Raw genomic sequence first — 19909 nt, 5'->3', positions numbered from 1 at the left:
GCAGTAATGCTGAGCAATTCCAACACTGCCATTCAATGCAGCTGCCTCTCTCAGCAAACTCTACGCCTTGCCTAAGCAATTCAAACCGCCTCCACAGATTGCAATAAAGTCAACAAAGAAGTTCACCAAGGGAGACTATTCATCAATGAATGTGTTTGTAAGCGAAAAGTCGGGTATCAAAAGACCTCAGTTACACCTGAATGGCTACTTGTCTTTACTGAGTTCGCATTTCATTTCACCTGTTTCCCAACTTCCTCCAAGTTAATGATACATTGACACAAAAAATTGGAGCATTAATATCCATAGTCTGGATGGATATAAATGGGCCTGAAGGAGCAGAAAAAAAAAGTCTTACCTTGAAGAAAGTTCAGTATATTCACACCTGATTCCACTGCATTAGTTGTTTCTCAGAAGGACTATATGCCACTAAAAAGTAGTGGAAAAAACAAAACTACACTCAGGACAACCGTCCGTGGAAGTTAAGCCACCAAAACAAAAATTACTTCCAGGAGTTCTGCTAGTTTCACATGAGCAGTGATTGGGAAAAATATGACTATATTCTTAAGTGTTAATCACAGCAAAGCAAATACAGTATGAGCCAGTTCATTGTTTTGTTTGTATTTTAAGCCATTAAAGTTTCCACCAGTTGACACTAATCTGATTTTAATCTTGCAACAGCAATGATGTAAACTTAATGGTGCAACTGGGTCATTAATAATGATCCAGAAGTTTTGGGAGACTTTTTAATACAACAGTCGAACCCGACTATTTGGTACTCAGCTGAATAAATCATGTGACAAATGCAACACTTTGCCACTAAACAAGCAACACGTGTGGACTCACGTTGGCGGAAATGGTATTTTCCACCACAACACTCAGGCACTTTTCTGTTGCCGTCTGTGCAGAAGTGACCTTCCTTCTTCACCCACAGATGTTTGGACTGTTCAGGTTTGGCGGCAGTGACTCAGGAATCTCCAGACAATAACCTGTTCTATTCACTGTTAGCCAGAGCTGGGCATTTTACTACAAATTGGGCGTCCGTCATTCGTCATCCGTCAGCAGGAAGGATACTTTTTTCACAGGGGTAAAAAAAATAGTACCCGTCTATAGGCCGGTCCGCCTCTAATTTTAAACGGGCTTCCGTCGGCGATTCCGACGAAACCTTCACTAATTTCCTTTGCTTGTCATTGGGGAAAGTAACTGCTATTGATTGCACTTTTTGTATTTATTTCTAATACAACATTTGAGCGTGTAAATAACAACACAATCAAATATGTGTCTGTCTGATTTAATTTACCAGTACTTCCATTCGTTGAGTCAAAATTTAGAAAACACTAATTTCGTTGCCCAAAATTGGGTAACGTAAAATTTGGCCTTCATTGATTTTCAAGGACTGAAGATGGGTCTTTGCCAGTGACCTTATGGCAGAACAAGGAAATGTCCTTCCAATAAATAGTAGAAAATGCAATAAACATGTGCATCCGCCTGTTGCTATTCATACAACAGATTCAGTCACACCTTCCTGCGGGTATATCAGCTTTTTTGTTCAATTAGAACTGCTTTAGACCACAAACTAGTTGAGACTGCATAAACAGAGCCTCTGCTGGTTGCAGCCAAGTAGTTCAGTTTTCTTGCCTCCATTTCCTTCAAGACGTGATTACACAACATTCAATTGGCCAAATACTTAATGATCAATTAACTGATTATTATGACCATTTTTAATTTAAAGGGCAACCTGCTTAGGCAGCAAACGAGTTATGGCAGTACGTGCTGCAATGTGAAATATTTTTAGGACTGTTGCCCGTAAGAAACATGAAACGGATTTTATGTGCTTACATTGTACATATAAATCAAAGAAAAATAAGCATTATATTTTGATAATGATTTTGGGGGAAAATGTCATTAAACTACATAAAATAGTTGCATATTCCTCATTTGTATAACAATATCGGCAAATACAATTTACTGTAATCCTCAGGGGCAGCTGAAATTCTTGTCTAAAACTCAGCAAGATGACAAGACATTGTAAGTTACTGAGGCCTTTGTCGAAGATGGCAACAGTGGAGTTATGTAAAGTTATCTGCGGAAGGGAGGAGGTCATCCTTGACTCCAGCCATAGTCTGAGTTGTTGCGTCCTGAGTAAAACCTCATTGGACAATTGGAACAATGGCAACAGAGGCTTTGCAAAGGGCAACATGAAACACAGGAAGACTAGAAGTACAGACACAAATGCTTCTAAACATTAGACGGCTTATGGTAGATGTAATAAAATGAAGCACTTTTTGGTGAATATTAGGTATCCAAGAGTCTGTGCTGTTAGTCTTTTTTTTTTTTGCAAGAGGCAGATTAAGGATCAAGACAGGAAGGGCCAGGTTTAGGCAAACAGGAAAAGTGATGTAAGGAAATGGACGACGTCAGAAGCCAGCCCACTGCACACAGCCTGCTAAAAGCCAGATTCAGAACCAGTGCAATAATGGAGTCTTTGCTCTGGTCACCAATGAAACTAGTACTTTTGACAGGTATGTGAAACAAGCAAACTTTACATAGTTTACATGCTTTTAATCTTGCCGTTAACAAATATATATTAAGCAACCCATTTATGTATTTGATGTGACAGCAATACAGCGATTAAAACGTTGTATATTTTCTAAGGTTTCGTTTTGTGTTTGTGTCCGTACAGCATGGCTCTCCAGTATGATGGACCCCTGCCGATTCTCTGACATTTGTGATTCTTGCCACAAACTTGCAACATGCAAGGCTTTGAATGGCTCGAACGAGGCTTGCTTTTGCGAGCATGGATATACCGGAGATGGGACAACCTTTTGCAATGGTAAATATCAATCCACAAAAAATATTCAAATGGTCACTGAATGGCTCTAATGTTGATAGTCATGTGTGTATGTTTTATAGGCATTTCAACATTTTGTGAATCTCATAACAAATTACTGGTAGATTCTCTGATGATTAAAACACATAATAATAGGTAGCAAATTAAAAATGTCATACATATTTTAGTGCAACCTTTAAAAGCATGTGCCATAATTGCCTATTTAAACGGTAGTTATTTCTCACGTTTCTTCTTATTCATGTCGCTGAATGTCTGTTTCTTGAAATCTTGAAATACTAAAAGTGACGTGTCAGTGAGCAACATGCATGTTGGGCTTCTTGATGTGTCATGTGTGTGTGAATGCTTCCAAAGTCAACATCTTAACGTGCACAGTGACCAAATTAGTTGGGTTGAATAAGTCACATTGCCAGTCTGACTATTTTTTTTCAATGACGTTATCAGTCGCACAAGTAATGTTAAACTTTAATCAGTCTGACACATTACCATGACAGCGTGTAGAGCAGGGGTCACCAACTGCGGTCCTCGAGGGGCACCTGTCCTGCAGGTTTTCCATCTCTCCCTGCTGCAACACACCTGTTAAAATGATCAGCTCATCAGCAAGCTCTTGAGAAGCCTGACAACGATCCTGATCATTTGAACAGGTGTGTTACAGCAGGGAGGGATGGAAAACCTGCAGGACAGGTGCCCCCGAGGACTTGAGTTGGTGACCCCTGGTGTAAAGGAAGTGGTGACTCACGGCTAACATTTTGAGTTACAGAAAGTTGATGCCTCAGTTGAACTCATTATTTTGCCTTTTTGTGTTTCTGCACTGATTAGAATATAGTATTTTTCTTGATGACACATACAGTAAAGTGTTTACTGTATGTAGCACGCACTATCGGGACTTCTCACTATCTCTGATTTTTATGTGCAATGGATCTACTTGTTTATCGTAGGAAGGTTCATTGCAATCATTTCACTTACTGTAATGCTCGCACATCTTGGAAAGGAGAGCCATTTTGCTGATGCTCTTTTCAGGAGCTGCTGTCAGCCACAGCTCGCACCCTAAGACTCACACACAGACTTGCCACAGCTTGAGCCAATTGGCCAACCTCCCCCCCAACTCACTCCATCAGACCCTGCTTCTTAAAGGCACATATCTAGGTACTATAATATGTACCATATTTTTTATACATTTTGTGCTTGCAATCATTTTGTATGTATAATTTTTTTTCATTGAGTTTAAAGTTTGTTTCAATAAGTTTAAATGTCTTTGAATCATGTGGGAGGGGTGAAACCATTTTAACAAAGGTTATATATGGTCTATCTATTGTGCAGATTTTCACATATTGCTGAGTTGGATTGAAACATCGCAATGAACGTGGGGTTCACTCACACATCACAAGCTTGTGTTTAAAGGGGAAATCAACCCAAACGTGTTTTTTAATATCATCCCAGCAGGCCCACGGCATTCTGATTAATAGTGTGTTTGTGCAATATGAGTTGAGCAGCAAAATCCACCCATTTTTAACCATCTCAGGGGGCAGCCATTTTGTCATTTCTGTCGACTGAAAATGACATCACAACTACTCATCGCTCAGGGAACGACCAATCACAGCTCGCCTGTTTTCTAAAGCTGAGCCGTGATTGGTCGTCCCCTGAGCCCTGTGTAGTTGTGATGTCATCTACAAAAGTGACAAAATGGCCACCACCAGAGATGGCTAAAAATGAGTGGATTAACTCTTATTCCACAAACTCAATATTTATCAGAATGCCTTGTTTCAACTAGTGGGCTTGCATAGAATATATTCTTGAAAAAAACTATGTTTGATTAGATTTCCACTTTAATAAACCCTTTGCAAAACATTCATTTTGTCCTTGTAAACTAGTACGACACATACAGTTAGTAGATCACACAAACAATACTGTGTAAAAAGCGATGTGATATTTTTCCCGCTCACTTTTAGCAACAATTCAGCCTTTGTGAACGTTTGGATTCTACTTATAGTGGCATTATAGTTATATAATATAGCATTGCGAAAATGAGACATTCAATGACGGTCCAACAGTTTTGTGCTGTAAATTCAACTTTCCACCACATAAACACTGGCAGATGATATTTGGGATGAACATGTTTGAATAAAGTGAAGTCTCTAAATCGACTGTTACAATTCAACCCTGCTTGCTATTTTTGGTATGTAAACAGAGAAAACACATTTTTTATTTTGGTGATGCCTCAGATGAAACATGAAAGTGAGCACGCAGGTGCGATGCTTGTGTCAGAGCAACTGCTCACGCATCCTGTGCATGCTGCGAGGTATTTCCCTTTTGAGTCTGAGTCACCTCTCATGAGAAGGCAGGATATCCCCTCTTGGACAACCTCCGTGCACAAAGTACAGATGTGAGGAAAGGCACAGTATTTGTCATACATAGACACATGAAAACAGCAGTGGAATTTCATACCAGGTGAGTTCCAGTAAACTGCTTTAGCAGAAACGGGTCACGTCAGCATCAGATGAAATGATTCTAGTTAGAGATCGGCTGTTAAATTAATAGTATTTAAAGTAGGATTAAGCACACAGCCCCAAAAATCTTCCAGAACAAGGACATTGCGTGGAATTATTTGTATGAACATGCCTTCGAGACAAAACAAAAATGGTTTTGTTTATGACTGAGCACTGTGTTTATACAGCATCCATCCATTTGATAAATTTTATTTCCTGTGCTTGTGTAGTAGACATTACGGTTAAATGGTGTGCGTTCTTCCCTTCAAGCAAAAAATACATTAAGAAATGTTGCACAATACACTAATACAATTCATGGACTGGAAAGAACTAATCCATCACACATACCAGAGTCAAATGCCAAAAGGAGGGAATATACAGTAATACCTCAGAATACAATACAACATATCATATCATATCATAGCAATGCTTAGTTACCTTCCAATAAAACCCCAGCGATTATGAGAAGGATACACTTTGTTGAATTCACTCAATTTTATTTTATGAAGTGGTTGCACGAAATAAAATCATATGGGTCCAGATACATTTTTAAGTAGACTATACATCTGCTTATTTGTTTTAATCTGGATCCAGATGATTTTATTTTGTGCAATCACTTGACAAAATAAAATTGACTGAATTCAACATTGCATTTTTTTCAGTGTCACTGGATCAATCTGGAACCATGCCTTGACATAATTTCCACAGCTGTGCTTTTCAGACGTTGATTTCACACAGATTTGACACACACAATTGTTCAGTTCTGAGAATAATTGCCTCTCAACATTCACACAATAATAGCACATAGTATGGACACTTCACCATAGTTGTCCACAGTTGGACACTTTACCATAATGTCACGTTCATTCGAGTGGCAATGTGTTCTTTGATGGCACCACTCAACCACTCCATGTCTTCTGACCAAAGCAGGCCAATGGGCAAAACTGTGTCACTGATTTTCTTCTTGTGTGGTGGTACTGCCTAATTAATTCAGGAAATAGATTTTAACCTTAACCTAGCCTTCCACATAATTGGTAAATGAGTCTAGGCTCCCATCGAGTTGTTCTTTTGGTGATTGATGCTTTTTGTCTTAAACTCTACCAGGCAATAGTAGATGCTCTATTTCCCTATTATCAAAAGCAATCATTGATTGAGCTGGACTTTTCTGTTACGGATTAAAGACACAGACGGGTTCTTTTGATCATGGATAGTGTGCTGTACTTGGCTCAGCTAGCCATTCATTCAAACTGAACTAATAGCGACGATGAATACATTTGGGCATGTATTCCTGGTGGCGCAACCCCAAAACACAAGTTTTTGCCATCGTTTCATTTTCAGATTACTAACAATGTTTTTGACGATCTTTACTATCCCTCTTTGCCGGGTGAATTTCTACAGTTCAGTGGTGTTACAAGTGCGGGGCAGAGGACCCAAATGTAGGAGGCAAAAATGAAGTGCAATATAAAGTATTTAATTTAAAGAAAACAAAAAGGCAAACAAGGTACTGGGATAATACCAAAACAACAAGGACCAAAACAAACAAACAACTAGAACTAGGACTAGGGCTTGACTTGACTTTGACAAATGACAAAAAAACAACAAACCAACAATGACTGAAAGAAAGTGGGGAACTAAATACATACAAGTTGACGATACAACGAGGAACACCTGAACAAGACACTCAGGGTAGGAGTGAGCTGGTTGGCTAACACAAGGGACTGGGATGACAAGCACAGGTGGACTCAATAACTTAACGAAAGACAGACAAAGGAACACAAGAAAAAACATGAAACTAAAGTCAAAAACCAAACTCAAAAGACAGACTATGACAAGTGGTAGTCATTCACGGTCTGCTACCCTATGACTGTTGATGACGAACATTGTGAATTGGCCTATATGACACATTCAAAATCAGTCTCAATAAATGAAACATTTAGCTTTTCTTGAAACATCATCTTGGTATATGGTAAATGGGCTATCACTTGTGCGTCACACTGAACCTCATTTACCTACTGATGGTGCAGCATCAGGAGCAAATGGGGGTTCATTATTTTGCTCAAGGATACTTTGACATGGTCGCAGTTGGGGAGACGACCACTCTACCACTGAGCCAGGCCGCCCCCTATGTGATATTTTCCTTTGCCTTCTGTCATCATCCAGTCATCAGGCGAAGTGATTGTAAAATTATGTAGAGATGGTTTCCCAGGTAACTCTAGTGTTCTTCTCTTCTTGCCACAGATGACAATGAATGCCAGAATGTGACAAATATCTGCGGCAACAGAGGCAACTGCACCAATACAATGGGTAGTTACTACTGTACGTGTTTGCCTGGCTACACTTCAACAGGACAGGCCAAGTTCCAGACGAATGATGGCACTGAATGCACAGGTAATGTAATGGTCAATTGTAAAACTAATTTTAATCATATGCAAGCATTTGAGTCTGCATGATGATCAGAACTTATTACAGAACACTCAAACTCTTGAAGCCCAGTCGCAAATTGTGATCTCTAGCACTGAACTTTGCCTGTCTTCAAATTCCGTAAGGTACTGTCGATTCTTCACTTGATCCAGACTAAGAAAAAACATTTTGCACATTGTTGTCACCTCTGGAGGTGTTTCACCCCTCAAGTACCTTTAACGTTGTCTTTCCATTTTAGAAGCTATTTTCTAAAAAATGTTTTCACTAGTTGTGATTTTGATTGGCCTACCGTGTGATACTTCTGAACAAAAAGTTTGTTACTTTTTTCCAATAATTTTGTTCTTGAACAATGAAGTTGCCATAGAAACAGCCCACCATTCTTGTCTTGTGAATCTCCAAATCATATAATGTTATTTCTTTTTATCCAAACCACAACGAAACACTATTTTTATTTCGTTTCCTATTTAGAGAGGATTGCAGTCTCATTTCTGCAACACATTTATAGAGCTGCCTGGTCGAAGCTGTGCAATATGTAACTATGTCAGTTATTTACCAGTTGCTCTTTTTTTCATATGAACTGAAAGTAGGAAGTGTTCCATTTCTCATTATTTGTTGACTTTTGAGGCCATGACCAGCTGCAAGGATCTTCGCTTAGTCTGGCAATTTTGCATTTGAGTCAAAAAATGATACCGGTATAATAATGTGTATGGTGTGATTTGACACAGCTCTGCAGTCTAGTTTAATACATACTGTAGGGGAAAAATATTTATGTGCAGGGCAATTTAAACACTCAATGAGAGTGCACTTTTCCTGTTATGTAGCAATCAAGTGGTTGATGTGTAAGAAAGAACTCTAGTTAATGTTAGAAAATTATCTTGAGTCCTAAAAGCCAAGTAGGTTTTAGTTATCATTAACATTGTTCAAATAATTTAATGACTTCAAAATGGCGTTGAGGGATTAAGGTGATTACCACCCAAAATGGTAATTCTGAAAATTATCAACAGCATTAATTAAAGCTTTAAGAACTTTAACTGATGTTGTTATGCGTGATTTTCTTTGTGTCATTATGGTAATGTATTTGCAAATTACTGATTTGCCTTCTCAACGCGTGTGAACGCAGTTGAACAGCTGTTAGGTGTTAGCTGCTGGAACAGCGTGTGAATGTGCGAACTGTTTTGTCTTTCACTGAACTATGGAGAATAAACACATTGGAGGTGCTTCTTCCTCGGGCCTTTTGCTTCCTTCCCATCTGCTGCACCGAGAATTCACTCGAGAACTTTGGCTCAATATGCAGCTTGAACAACATTGAAAATGTACAACTCAGTAGTTCTCAGCCCACACACATAATGGAAACATGTAGTCCACCTTCAGAATGATTATGTATCATTATTACTGAGGATATTAAAATTGAAATGAAGTTATCAATTACAATGTTTAGATTTTATTATGTGTTATTACGTTACGTTACTGTATATGTGCTTGGGTCTCTCATGTGCAGAATCTCCTTTAATCGCATTGTGTTTGCTTTAAAATGAAGCTAAGCTCTTTGTGTGCATTATTCAGACATTGATGAATGTGAGGCAGGACAGGCATGCGGACCGAACTCACACTGCCATAATATCAATGGATCTTTCTATTGCACTTGTCAGCGTGATTACATCCCAACTTCTGGCACTAAGCACTTTCATCCAGAGCAAGGTGGAAGATGTAAAGGTCAGTATGAGAAAGAAGAATACACATGCACACTCACTGCATTCTCTCATATTTAGATTTATACACAGTCGCTTTCACACTTGCAAATATTACCTGCAACCCACGTTATAAACCCTCCGCAAGTGTTGACGTTGCATCAAATTCAGACTGGTAAAATTGACGGTAACGATGCTTTTAGTGGAGGTCGGGTTCAGCTGATTTTGGTAATTGTTATTTTTCAGATCATCCCCAAAAACACTGCCATGATAACATTGGGTGCATCACACAGACTGTCAATAAAACACTTGAATATGTAAGTATCCCATCCACTGGCATTCAACATATCTGATTTGATTGACACTCATGAGAAAGAACCAATAATCCTGAGACTATTTTTGATGCAAGTGACCGCAAGCACGCCTGAAAGTTTGGAGACCTCATTAGCAATGCCTACAACCAAAAAACTAACAGTGGCACTGCATTTAACAGTGGTTGAAAATGACTCAGACGATACACTTGATTAGGTACACCTGCACAATCTAATTTGATCTAATGCAAGAGCTACTGTAGATCTAATAACCTGCCTTTAAAAAGATAATGATTCAATACAATTTGATTTGTATGGCGCCAACTCACCTAACCCAACCATGCAATCTCCTCATGAGCAATGTGACAACTGCGTTTTCAAAAGAAGAAAAGAGCTTCCTTGACCTACCATGCTCAGGAAGCAGACAGGGGTGATATGTATTATGCACACCCCGATTCAAACACTCAACCCTCCTGTCTTAAAATCCTCCTTCCGAACTGAATGCATTGCAGTTCACCTCCCGCTAAAGCGATAATGGCACCGATAGTAATAGAAGCACAAAGTAATGCTGGAATAGTAATCTAGGTTCAACACACGCACTGCTTGTCTTATTGCAGGCACAGTTCTAAGTAACATAGTAGCATTATTATTTGTCATAAATATCTATGCAGAAATTAGCCAGCTTAGCATTACTGTGAATGCAATTTAAATCGTTATGTACACATTCACAACTCCTTTTGATCACAAGTGAGGAGCAGATAGCCAGTCAGTGGCATTTGCGAAAAGCTAACATAGCGGTCTTATTCTTGACACAGTGCCCTTTCTGAATTAAACAACTTATTTCCGTGCCCAGGGCAAGTCTGTTGCTCAAAGCGCAGTTCAACATTGTGCATGGGTGGAGTTTTTCTTCTTTTGGTATTTTCCTGTATGGGCACTGATAAAGGGGCGTTTTCGCCATTGTGGGAGGGAACGCAGCCGACTCGTTTTCCTTCAGTGGAAGCGGCTCCTCTCATTGTCTTTATATTCAGTGCAGAGTGAGGTATACGGTCTACATGGCATGTAGATGCAGGCGATTGACGCCTATAAGGAACTGCAAGATCTCTACTTGATGATGATGATGATGTAAAGTTCGGCCAATCCTTTTCCATCATCGTCCTTTCAGGAAAAGTGTCACAAAAGGACACCACTTAGGAATTGAAAAGGACACTTTTGTGACACAAGAGGCGAAACTGTTAATAATAAAAAATAATAAGGTATGAGTACACTAAGAAAGAAGAAAATAAACAATGTACCGTGGTTTAAACAATGCGTAGTAGACATCAGGTGTAGGTGTGAAGTTTAGGTGATACGTTTTGTTTGGTGTGTGTGAGAGTTCATGAGTCTGATAGCCGAGGGGAAGAAGCTATTTATGTGGAAGTATGTTGTTGTTCGAATGGACCGTAGCCTCCTGCCTGAGGGGAGAGGTCGAACAGGCTGTGTCCAGGGTGCGTAGGGTCAGCTGTAATCGGACCTGCATGCCCCCGGGTCAGGGAGACGTATAGATCCTGAATATTTGGGTGTTTACAGCCGATCACTTTCTCAGCAGCAAGTTGACAAGTTTTGTGATACACCGGCATCTCATACGATCACTGGTCAAACTCCACTCGTTGAACTTTGGGGCATGATTTTCAATCAAGCATTTATTTCCAATTTGACAATTTTTTGGGTGTTCAAACTTCATGGGACGATTGTATTGTGTTTTAACACTGTTTGCAGTTTTGATAGTTCATTTCCTTATTTAGCCACTCAAGGTTGTTAAATATTACGAACATCTCTCAGTTTGAGTTGACATTATAGCAAAACAGCACTGATAAAATTGGTTATTGCTCTCTGATAGTGTCAAACAAAACTCAGCTTTATTGTCCTTTTTTATGATGCTAGTATTGGAGCTCATCAGATTTTACAGGTTTGCCTGAAGGTGAAGAAGTGGAAACCAGTTTAATAAAAACACCCCACACTGTTTTCTTACTACTTCGGTTTCTTTTTTCTTCACTGAAGAAGAATTGTCTCACTGAATTAAATGTTAGTTGCTTTTTTGCTGCCCTTTTAGATGAGCAACCTGACTGAGCCACTAAGCCTACTGAATGAAATTGCTCAGCAGTCGTCTGGGGATCTGACCTCTGTGGAAGTGATTGCGTATGTCGAGGCTTTCAGCCGGTCCACGTCGTTGCTGGCCAAAGGAGGAAAAGATCAGCCCGTCAAACCGACTGTTGTCCACTCAACTCTCACAGTAATCCTCACTCGCTTGTTTTATTCTTCTCACTCGATGTTTTAGATCATGATGTCACTTATCTTGCAGGGTTTGTGGCAAGCGCGTGCATGTTTTACTGGAGGAATGACATGTAAAAATGCTCTTATCAACAGAAATTAGTTAAAGCAGTAAACAACTTGGTAGAGAAGGATGAGCTGGTTGCGTGGAGCAGGATTAAAGAGGAGCGCCGGGAACGAACCGTCACCAAACTGCTGCATACTGTCGAAGAAAGTGCTCTCACTTTGGCAAACAGCCTCCAAACTCCCAATCAGCTTCAAATTAAAGACACGCAAATGGGTAAGGTCATTATATACACTTGGAGTAGTGTTCATTATTATGGTCTGTCAATCTTCTTCCACAGAAATGAAACTGTTCACTTTTGATGCCAATCACAAAAAAGCCACATTGTCGTCCACCATGGGCGGGAACGTCATGACATTAACTCCAAAGATGAGACCAAAGGAGGACAGTAATGGTGAGTGTAATCTCATTTAAATGACAAAAAATGCTGGTGGCTAGCGACTCTTGTCATAGAAATGCCCACGATGACCCGGTGAGATGTATTTCAGCAACTGAAGGCTTTAAGCGGATATATTTTTGTTGCTCAAACGTGTAGGGATGTGTTGGTATCAGAAAGTTACTAGATGTAGTCTCATCCATTTTTTGTGGGGCCTGTTTGCATTAGTGGACAGAGCACAACTGCTTAAATCCTTCACAATTTTGAAGCTTCGTTTTATATACTTGACATTGTATTTAATCATTCAAATTTGGCAGGATTGTTAACAACGCATCTCTGTGGCGTGTTTAATTTAAGAGACATATTTGACTTGACAGGGACTTTATAGAGAAAGATTTTTTGTCCCATGTTGAGATGTCAAGAAGTGTTGCAATCACACCACATTTCGAGCCATAACTGAAATAACGTTGTGGCCTGCGATCAAAACGGGATACTGATCACAACCTGGATCGGTGAAATAATTGATCAAACGTGCATCTCAGTGTATTTGATATTTTTAAAAAAAAGACAGAATACATCAATCATGGAAGGGAAATAGATATGTTTGGAATATTGGATATTTTCCCAAATCTCAGTGGTGTGAAATTCGACACTCCTTGTCGGTCAGCAGCGACAACCGAAGAATGAGGTTTGACCGTCGTCATTGGTTTGCTCAACTTGTGTTGTCCATCAGAGAGCGTGTCAGTGGTGTTTGTGCGATATGACAGCATGGGAGACATCCTGAAGCCGAGCATCGACCCGGGTGTCACCGACTACTCGCGCTATGCAGAAACGGGGGAAATCACTGTCAATTCCCAAGTGGTGGCAGCGGCCGTCAAACCTGCTGACGTCTACCAGCTCGACCATGTCATCTTCACTCTCAGGCACGTCGAGGTAAAGATGAATGGCCATGCTGTCTTTCACTCAATTTGCTGCTGCTGCAAATTTGCAGTGCAGAATCTTTTTGCGGGGAGTTCCCCTTAATATCTGGTCATTCTGCTGCAGTAAGCATCTTTGTGCTGTACCTTACTAAAACATTGCTTCCCAGCAGAGTTTTATTCAATTTGGAATATTGACTCCAAAACACCAAAAAGCATGATAACAACTGTGAAACTTGCAGTTGTTGTTTTGACAACTAACAGATGGATTCTTATGAATAAGTCTTAGGACTACACTGAGAGGAAAGACAAAAAGAATTAAAAGAAAAAGCTGACAAAGGTTGAGTTAACAAGTTGAATTGCAAGTATACTTTTTCTTTAAATAATACTTCTTAATGACTTTTTACTGCTCTATTTTCATAATTTTGAGTTAATAAATTATTTTATTTTGTTCTTTTTTCCCACTTTTCAGTCCCTCCTAAATATGTCCTATTATGAATTAGTGAGCACTAAAATAACTTGCTAACTACAGTATTCCACCTTAAGACCACGATTGCAGCAGTACAGAATGGTAACATGATATACACATACATATTATTAAAGAAAAACAGCAAACACAAGAAACCAAATCCAAAATGAGTATTCTCGTTTGGCAATTCATAACATTCTTTTACTCAGACAATTGACGACAATTACAAATGTTTGGTATTACGCTCCTGACCTTCGTGAAAACACTATATAGAGTTGAGATTAAAAGAATAACATTAATCATTTATCAATTCATTTCTGTCATTTGTGAAACTTAGTAGTAGTTAATTTTCTGTCCCCAAACATACTTGATTTTTATATTCTTGACAGTTGATTTTTAATAATGTTACCAAGTTAAGAAATATGAAAATAAAACTACATTTTACATGTAGTTAGTGACCTTTAATATAGTCTAACCGATCCCACAAATTGCGATTGCATTTCATTGACATTTAGATGAATTACTTCTTTTCCCCCTCCACTGTAAGGCAATAAGAATTGTGTTCCGAATTCACGAGAGATGTCTCCATCTAACTGCTCTTTTATTTCCCTCTCTCCTCCAAAGCCCGTCGACCTCAAAACCGATGTGACCAAATGCGCCTTCTGGGAGTACACAACTGAGAGCCTGCAGGGTCACTGGGCCACGCACGGCTGCAAGACCATGCACGTCAACAGCAATGCGACCACGTGCACCTGCAACCACCTCACACACTTTGCCATCCTCATGTCCTCGGGGCGAGCCAATGTAAGGTTTCATTGGTTTAAAAAAAAAAAAAGGCCATGTACCCCAAATATCAGTTTTGGGGTTTGGTCATTTGAGCACTGTAACGCTGGTTAATACGCCACAGCATATTATCCACAGTTGTTGATTCTTGGTTGTTTCACCTTTCTACAAAGGGCTTGTTTACTTGTGATTCTTCTGAAGAAGACTTTTAGGTGAAAAATGAAAACACAGATTAAGATGTGATTACATACACCGTCTATTTCTTTCTACTTGTCAGTTTGTTGCACACCAAAACGTCCTGACCCGCATCACCCAGCTGGGGATGATCATCTCCCTCATCTGTTTGTCCATGTGCATATTCACCTTCTGGTTTTTCAACGGGATCCAGAGCACCAGGACCACCATTCACAAGAATCTGTGCTGCAGTCTTTTCATGGCCGAATTCATATTTCTGGTGGGGATCAACATGAGCACGCACAAGGTAACGACCAATAACTCATGACGACCTTCCAGTATCCTGACATATGGCAAACCCACTAAAAATATTCAATACAGATTCTTTTTAAAGGGAAAGTCAACCCAAACATAATTTTTTCAAGAATATTTTCTATGCAAGCCCCCTAGTTGAAACACAGCATTCTGATAAATATTGTGTTTGTGGATTAAGAGTTAATCCAGCGAGCTGTGTTTGGTCGTTACTTCAGCCCTGAGCAGTTTTTATGTCATTTTCCGTTGACAGGAATGACAAAATGGCCTGAGATGGCTAAAACGGGTGGATTTTGCTGTTTAACTCATACTCCACAAACGCAATATTAATCAGATATCCGTGTTTCAACTAGTGGGCCTGCTGGGAACATATTCTTGAAAAAAATATGTTTGTTCAAATATGTTGTTGTGAGTTCCACTTCAAACATATTGTATGTAATAATGCAGATAAGATCAAAACAGCTAAAACGATAATGGAGCACAGTTCTCATCTGTTGTTTTTATGCTGTATAAGAAAACAGGGTGACTGACAGTAGTAATGAATACTGTTATTGTTGTTTTTATAATTAAATAGTATTTCCATTAAAAGTCAAATCGTATAGAAGGAAAAACATGTATTCTCCAATATTTTCATGAAACCAAATCACACTTTGTAACTATTATAACGACCACTATTACACTTTCAGTCTCACGCACATTATGGAGGACGCTCACGCACCCATTGTGAGAATCCTTCCATTTCATTTTCTATACAACTGTTCCTGCTCAGGGTCGTGAGGAGCTGGAGCCTACAACGGCTGAATTTGTGTGAAAGGCACGGGTTGCACATAAAGAGACAAACCAAATTCTCACATTCACACAGTGAGTGGGAATTGAGCACACGCAGTCCTGTCTGGCGAATGAACTACTACATTGCCATTGGCTCGGTTGACAGCGAAACCACGAAAGTGGAATAACTGAACATTGGATAGCTCCGAATATACCAAGAAAGTCACAATGCCTGATGTCACTTCAGAATCAGCATTTATGATGATGATTACACAGTACAAACCTTTTCAATAATTTCTGATGGGATTTTATTTCCCCACTTCTGAACAAATCAGAGGTTGACCTAAGAGGTTCTGCTGTTAATTATATTAAAACACATGAGTTAAGGTCACCATCCACAGAGGGACTTTTTAAAGGTTGTGAATAAAGTAAAGGAAGGAAGAAAAATCAACATGCTAATGTCCCTCTGTTGGGTGTTTGGGATGAGAACAATTGGTATTTTCCTTTTAGTCATGATTTAATGTGCCATTCAAAATTGAGTCTCATATTCAACTCCGTGGGGACACAGAATCTTTCACATATGAAAGTCACTTCATTGCTTTTTTATTTTTTTAAAATAAATTTGTATCTGTCATTTTTATTGTCTCGTTATATAGCGATATAATTTAAGTTTTATGGTTACTTGGTAGTGGTGCGGGAAATGAGTGGGACTAACATGAAAATCAACATTTAGCAACACTTTTATGTTTTTCAGGTCATTCAAATGCCCTTTCAAATGAAATATTCTCTCTCTCTCTTTGTTTCCTGGCAGCTCTTTTGCTCGGTTATTGCGGGGCTGCTGCACTATTTCTTCCTGGCAGCCTTTGCCTGGATGTGCATCGAGGGCATCCATCTGTACTTAATAGTGGTTGGCGTCATCTACAACAAAGGCTTCCTGCACCGTAACTTTTACATTTTCGGTTATGGAAGCCCGGCAGTGGTCGTGGCCATCTCAGCCACGCTGGGTTCCAAGTATTATGGCACTGATAAAATGTGAGCATTTTATTATTTGATTTGATGACACAAATATTTGCACTTTCATTAAGGCTCAAATGATACTCTTTTAGTGTGTGGGGGCAATCCATTGATTTTTAAAGCATTAGATGGGTGGTTGAAACAAGGGAAGTGGAAGATGGTTACAGCAGATAGACTCATTTAAATAAGTGAATTGGTATCAAAAATAAATGCATGTCTGTTGTTTGTTTCTTTTCTTGTACGGAACATATTTATTTTTGAAGAAGAGCATCGCTGCTTACATTTGTGGAGGGATTGCTGACCCAAACAAGGCTGTATTGATTCAGATCAGGAGGGATAGAAGCTGAGGCCCAATGATAAAAGGCAGGCAAAATTCAATTAATCAAGGTCGTTAAGTGGGATCCTGCTTTGATATTTTAGGTGTTGGCTGAGCACAGAGAACCACTTCATATGGAGCTTCATTGGACCCGCCTGTTTGATCATTCTTGTAAGTTATTTAAGCAAGCAGTCTAAAATAAAAAAAAGTAGCAAGTAGCGAGCTCACTTATGGACGAAAATTGTGATGTGATTGTTTTGATCTCCACTCAGGTGAATCTGCTGGCCTTTGGAGTAATCATCTACAAAGTGTACCGACACACGGTGGTGAAGAAGCCTGAAATAAGCCACTATGAGAACATCAGGTGGGATTATTAATAATGGATTAGACTTGTGTTTTCTGTCTCGGGTGTTGTTGTCTATCAGTGTGATTGTGTTGGTTGTGGCTGGTCAGGTCATGTGCCCGTGGAGCCATAGCGCTGCTCTTCGTGCTGGGTGCCACCTGGACCTTCGGAGTCCTGCACATCCTCTACGAGAGCACGCTCACAGCGTATCTGTTCACTATCACCAACGCCTTCCAGGGAATGTTCATCTTCATCTTTCTCTGCGTGCTCTCCAGAAAGGTAATGTTGTCACAAGGATTCATACAGACTATAAAAGCGTATTCAAACACATGGGGTCCTATTTTTGTGCCGAGTGCAAGTCTAGGGCAAAGCACCGTCTAACTGTGCGCATGGGTGGAATTTTCTTTCTTTTGGTATTTTGCTTGACTTTGCACAGGTAGAATTGGGTGTAACCGGGCATTTGCGCCTTTGTGGGATCAAAGTAGTCTTTTCCTGGCCAGTCCTAGCGGCATTCCACATTTGCATCAAAATCAGGGTGATCCGACCACAGCAGGCCCGTGTGCCGTGCTTGACCTTGTGGAAACAGAAATTTACTCGCTGGGGTCCGTGCATGACATTGGCAGGTAAACTGCAAGCTCTCCCCTTGCGGATGATGTAGATGGCCGTGCATGTGGCATGGCCAATTGGAGACAGACTTGCACCCCCGATCCTGCGTCTGTGATGGGGATCGCGCCCTCCGGCAATTGTGACAGGGGTGCTATTAAAATATATTGCCGGCACGAAAATTATGATGCGCCCATCCATTATCTATACCACTTATCCTCGCAAGGGTCACGGGGAGTGCTGGAGCCTATCCCAGCAGTCTTCGGGCAGTAGGCGGGAATTGGTTGTCAGCCAATCGCAGGGCACACAGAGACTCCGCACTTACAATCACACTTAGGGGCAATTTAGAGTGTCCAATTGATCTACCAAGCATGTTTTTTGGAATGTGGGAGGAAACCGGAGTACCCGGAGAAAACCCACAGAGGCATGGGGAGAACATGCAAACTCCACGCAGGTTGGCCGGAGCCGGGATCGAACTCATGACCTCTGAACTGTGAGGCGGACGTGCTAACCAGTCGAACACCATGCCGCTTAAGTGATTCAGGCAAACATATTTAACACTTTGCCTTTAACTATGATAATGCTAATTTTGGGAGAATGTCCAAGAGATATAAGCTCTTTATGGCATGGTGACTTAAAGGAGGTTCAAAATTGGCCCAGAGCCACCCACTTTGTTCGGCCCAAATACGAATAATAATGATAATAGCACTGTGAGTAACAACAAATTTAAAATAAAATGGGATACAGTCCTATGCAAAAGTTTCAAGCCACAACTTACTTTTGATGATCTTTTTCACAAAGTCATTTTGGCATCACTGTAAAATTGTAAATAGAAATAAAAATGTCATTTACGATGATTGTAAAGGTTTCCATCTCTTTAGTTTAGAGGCTTCCAATAAATAAACTGTAGATGGGCATTGTACTATTATTAAAAAATAGGACCTAATAAAGACTTGTAACTTAATATTCACAGACATAACAGTATGATTTTTATGGTAGTAACACGTTTTAGCTGGGATATTTTGCACATGAATGTTTCATTTTCCTGGAATATAATGATTACAAATGGTGGTAAAATAGTAAATAATTGCTAAAAAATGTCCAGGGTGTATTTCTATGAATGTCCTGTAAATTTGAAATCCAACAACCTGGTTCATTTTGCAATAAGCGTATTATTATGTTAGTCGTAGTTTACATGGCTGTAAAGATATGTATTATTTTCCACCTTTTATGTAGCTGAAATATGAATGATAATTGTGCCATTGTTGTTTTCAGATTCAAGAGGAGTACTACAGGCTTTTCAAAAATGTGCCATGTTGTTTTGAATGCCTGAGATGAAGCCAATGAATCCAGATCAACTTGAACAATGTTCCAAACTATACTATAAAACAGATATGTGAATGTAAACAATCTTTTTTAAAATCTATTATTCCATCCATTGTCTGTTTATATTTCGTTTGTTTCTGTTTCGTTGCATGCAATGAATAATGTCCATTCATAAAACCGTTTCTTCTTAAAGTCTGCAATCAACATACATTTACCTTTTTTATGTTTTGTTTTAATTTAATGCTTGTTGTACTCTAAATAACATAACAGACCTGCACTTGACCCACACTTGTGTCTAAATGTTAACTTAATAATAAAAAGTTAGTGTAGCAAACAAACACTGTCTCGTTTATCCTCAGTTATTGAGTACTGAAAAACGCAACTTC

At 39.6% G+C, this 19909-nt stretch overlaps 1 protein-coding gene across 2 annotated transcripts; it reads left to right on the top strand.

Moving 5' to 3' along the window:
* Positions 1 to 2389: 2389 nt before the first annotated feature.
* adgrl4 (adhesion G protein-coupled receptor L4) lies at positions 2390 to 19855 on the top strand. Of its 2 annotated transcripts, XM_086047375.1 has the most exons (16): positions 2390 to 2519; positions 2681 to 2830; positions 7570 to 7719; positions 9316 to 9465; positions 9687 to 9757; positions 11841 to 12020; positions 12155 to 12338; positions 12403 to 12516; positions 13232 to 13431; positions 14509 to 14688; positions 14945 to 15148; positions 16733 to 16953; positions 17356 to 17422; positions 17524 to 17615; positions 17705 to 17873; positions 19473 to 19855. In XM_086047375.1, the coding sequence occupies exons 1-16, from the start codon at positions 2405 to 2407 to the stop codon at positions 19533 to 19535; spliced, it is 2310 nt and encodes a 769-aa protein (XP_085903501.1). In that variant the 5' UTR covers positions 2390 to 2404; the 3' UTR covers positions 19536 to 19855. The 2 variants fall into 2 exon arrangements, with proteins under 2 accessions (XP_085903501.1, XP_085903502.1); XM_086047376.1 differs by lacking the exons at positions 2390 to 2519; positions 2681 to 2830 and adding an exon at positions 7148 to 7166.
* The last annotated feature ends 54 nt before the right edge of the window (positions 19856 to 19909 follow it).

This window comes from Filicampus tigris, chromosome 12 (genome assembly GCF_054856515.1).
Source record: "Filicampus tigris isolate MCC_2025a chromosome 12, RoL_Ftig_1.0, whole genome shotgun sequence".
Classification (NCBI taxonomy): domain Eukaryota; kingdom Metazoa; phylum Chordata; class Actinopteri; order Syngnathiformes; family Syngnathidae; genus Filicampus; species Filicampus tigris.
This window is presented reverse-complemented; position numbering and strand designations above follow the sequence as displayed.

Excerpts from the sequence above, each read along its gene's own strand:
- adgrl4 (XM_086047375.1), top strand. The coding sequence starts at position 2,405 with ATGGACGACGTCAGAAGCCAGCCCACTGCACACAGCCTGCTAAAAGCC. Across the intron at positions 12,339-12,402 it reads AATTAAAGACACGCAAATGG|AAATGAAACTGTTCACTTTT; the intron begins GTAAGGTCATTA and ends CTTCTTCCACAG. Across the intron at positions 15,149-16,732 it reads TCAACATGAGCACGCACAAG|CTCTTTTGCTCGGTTATTGC; the intron begins GTAACGACCAAT and ends GTTTCCTGGCAG.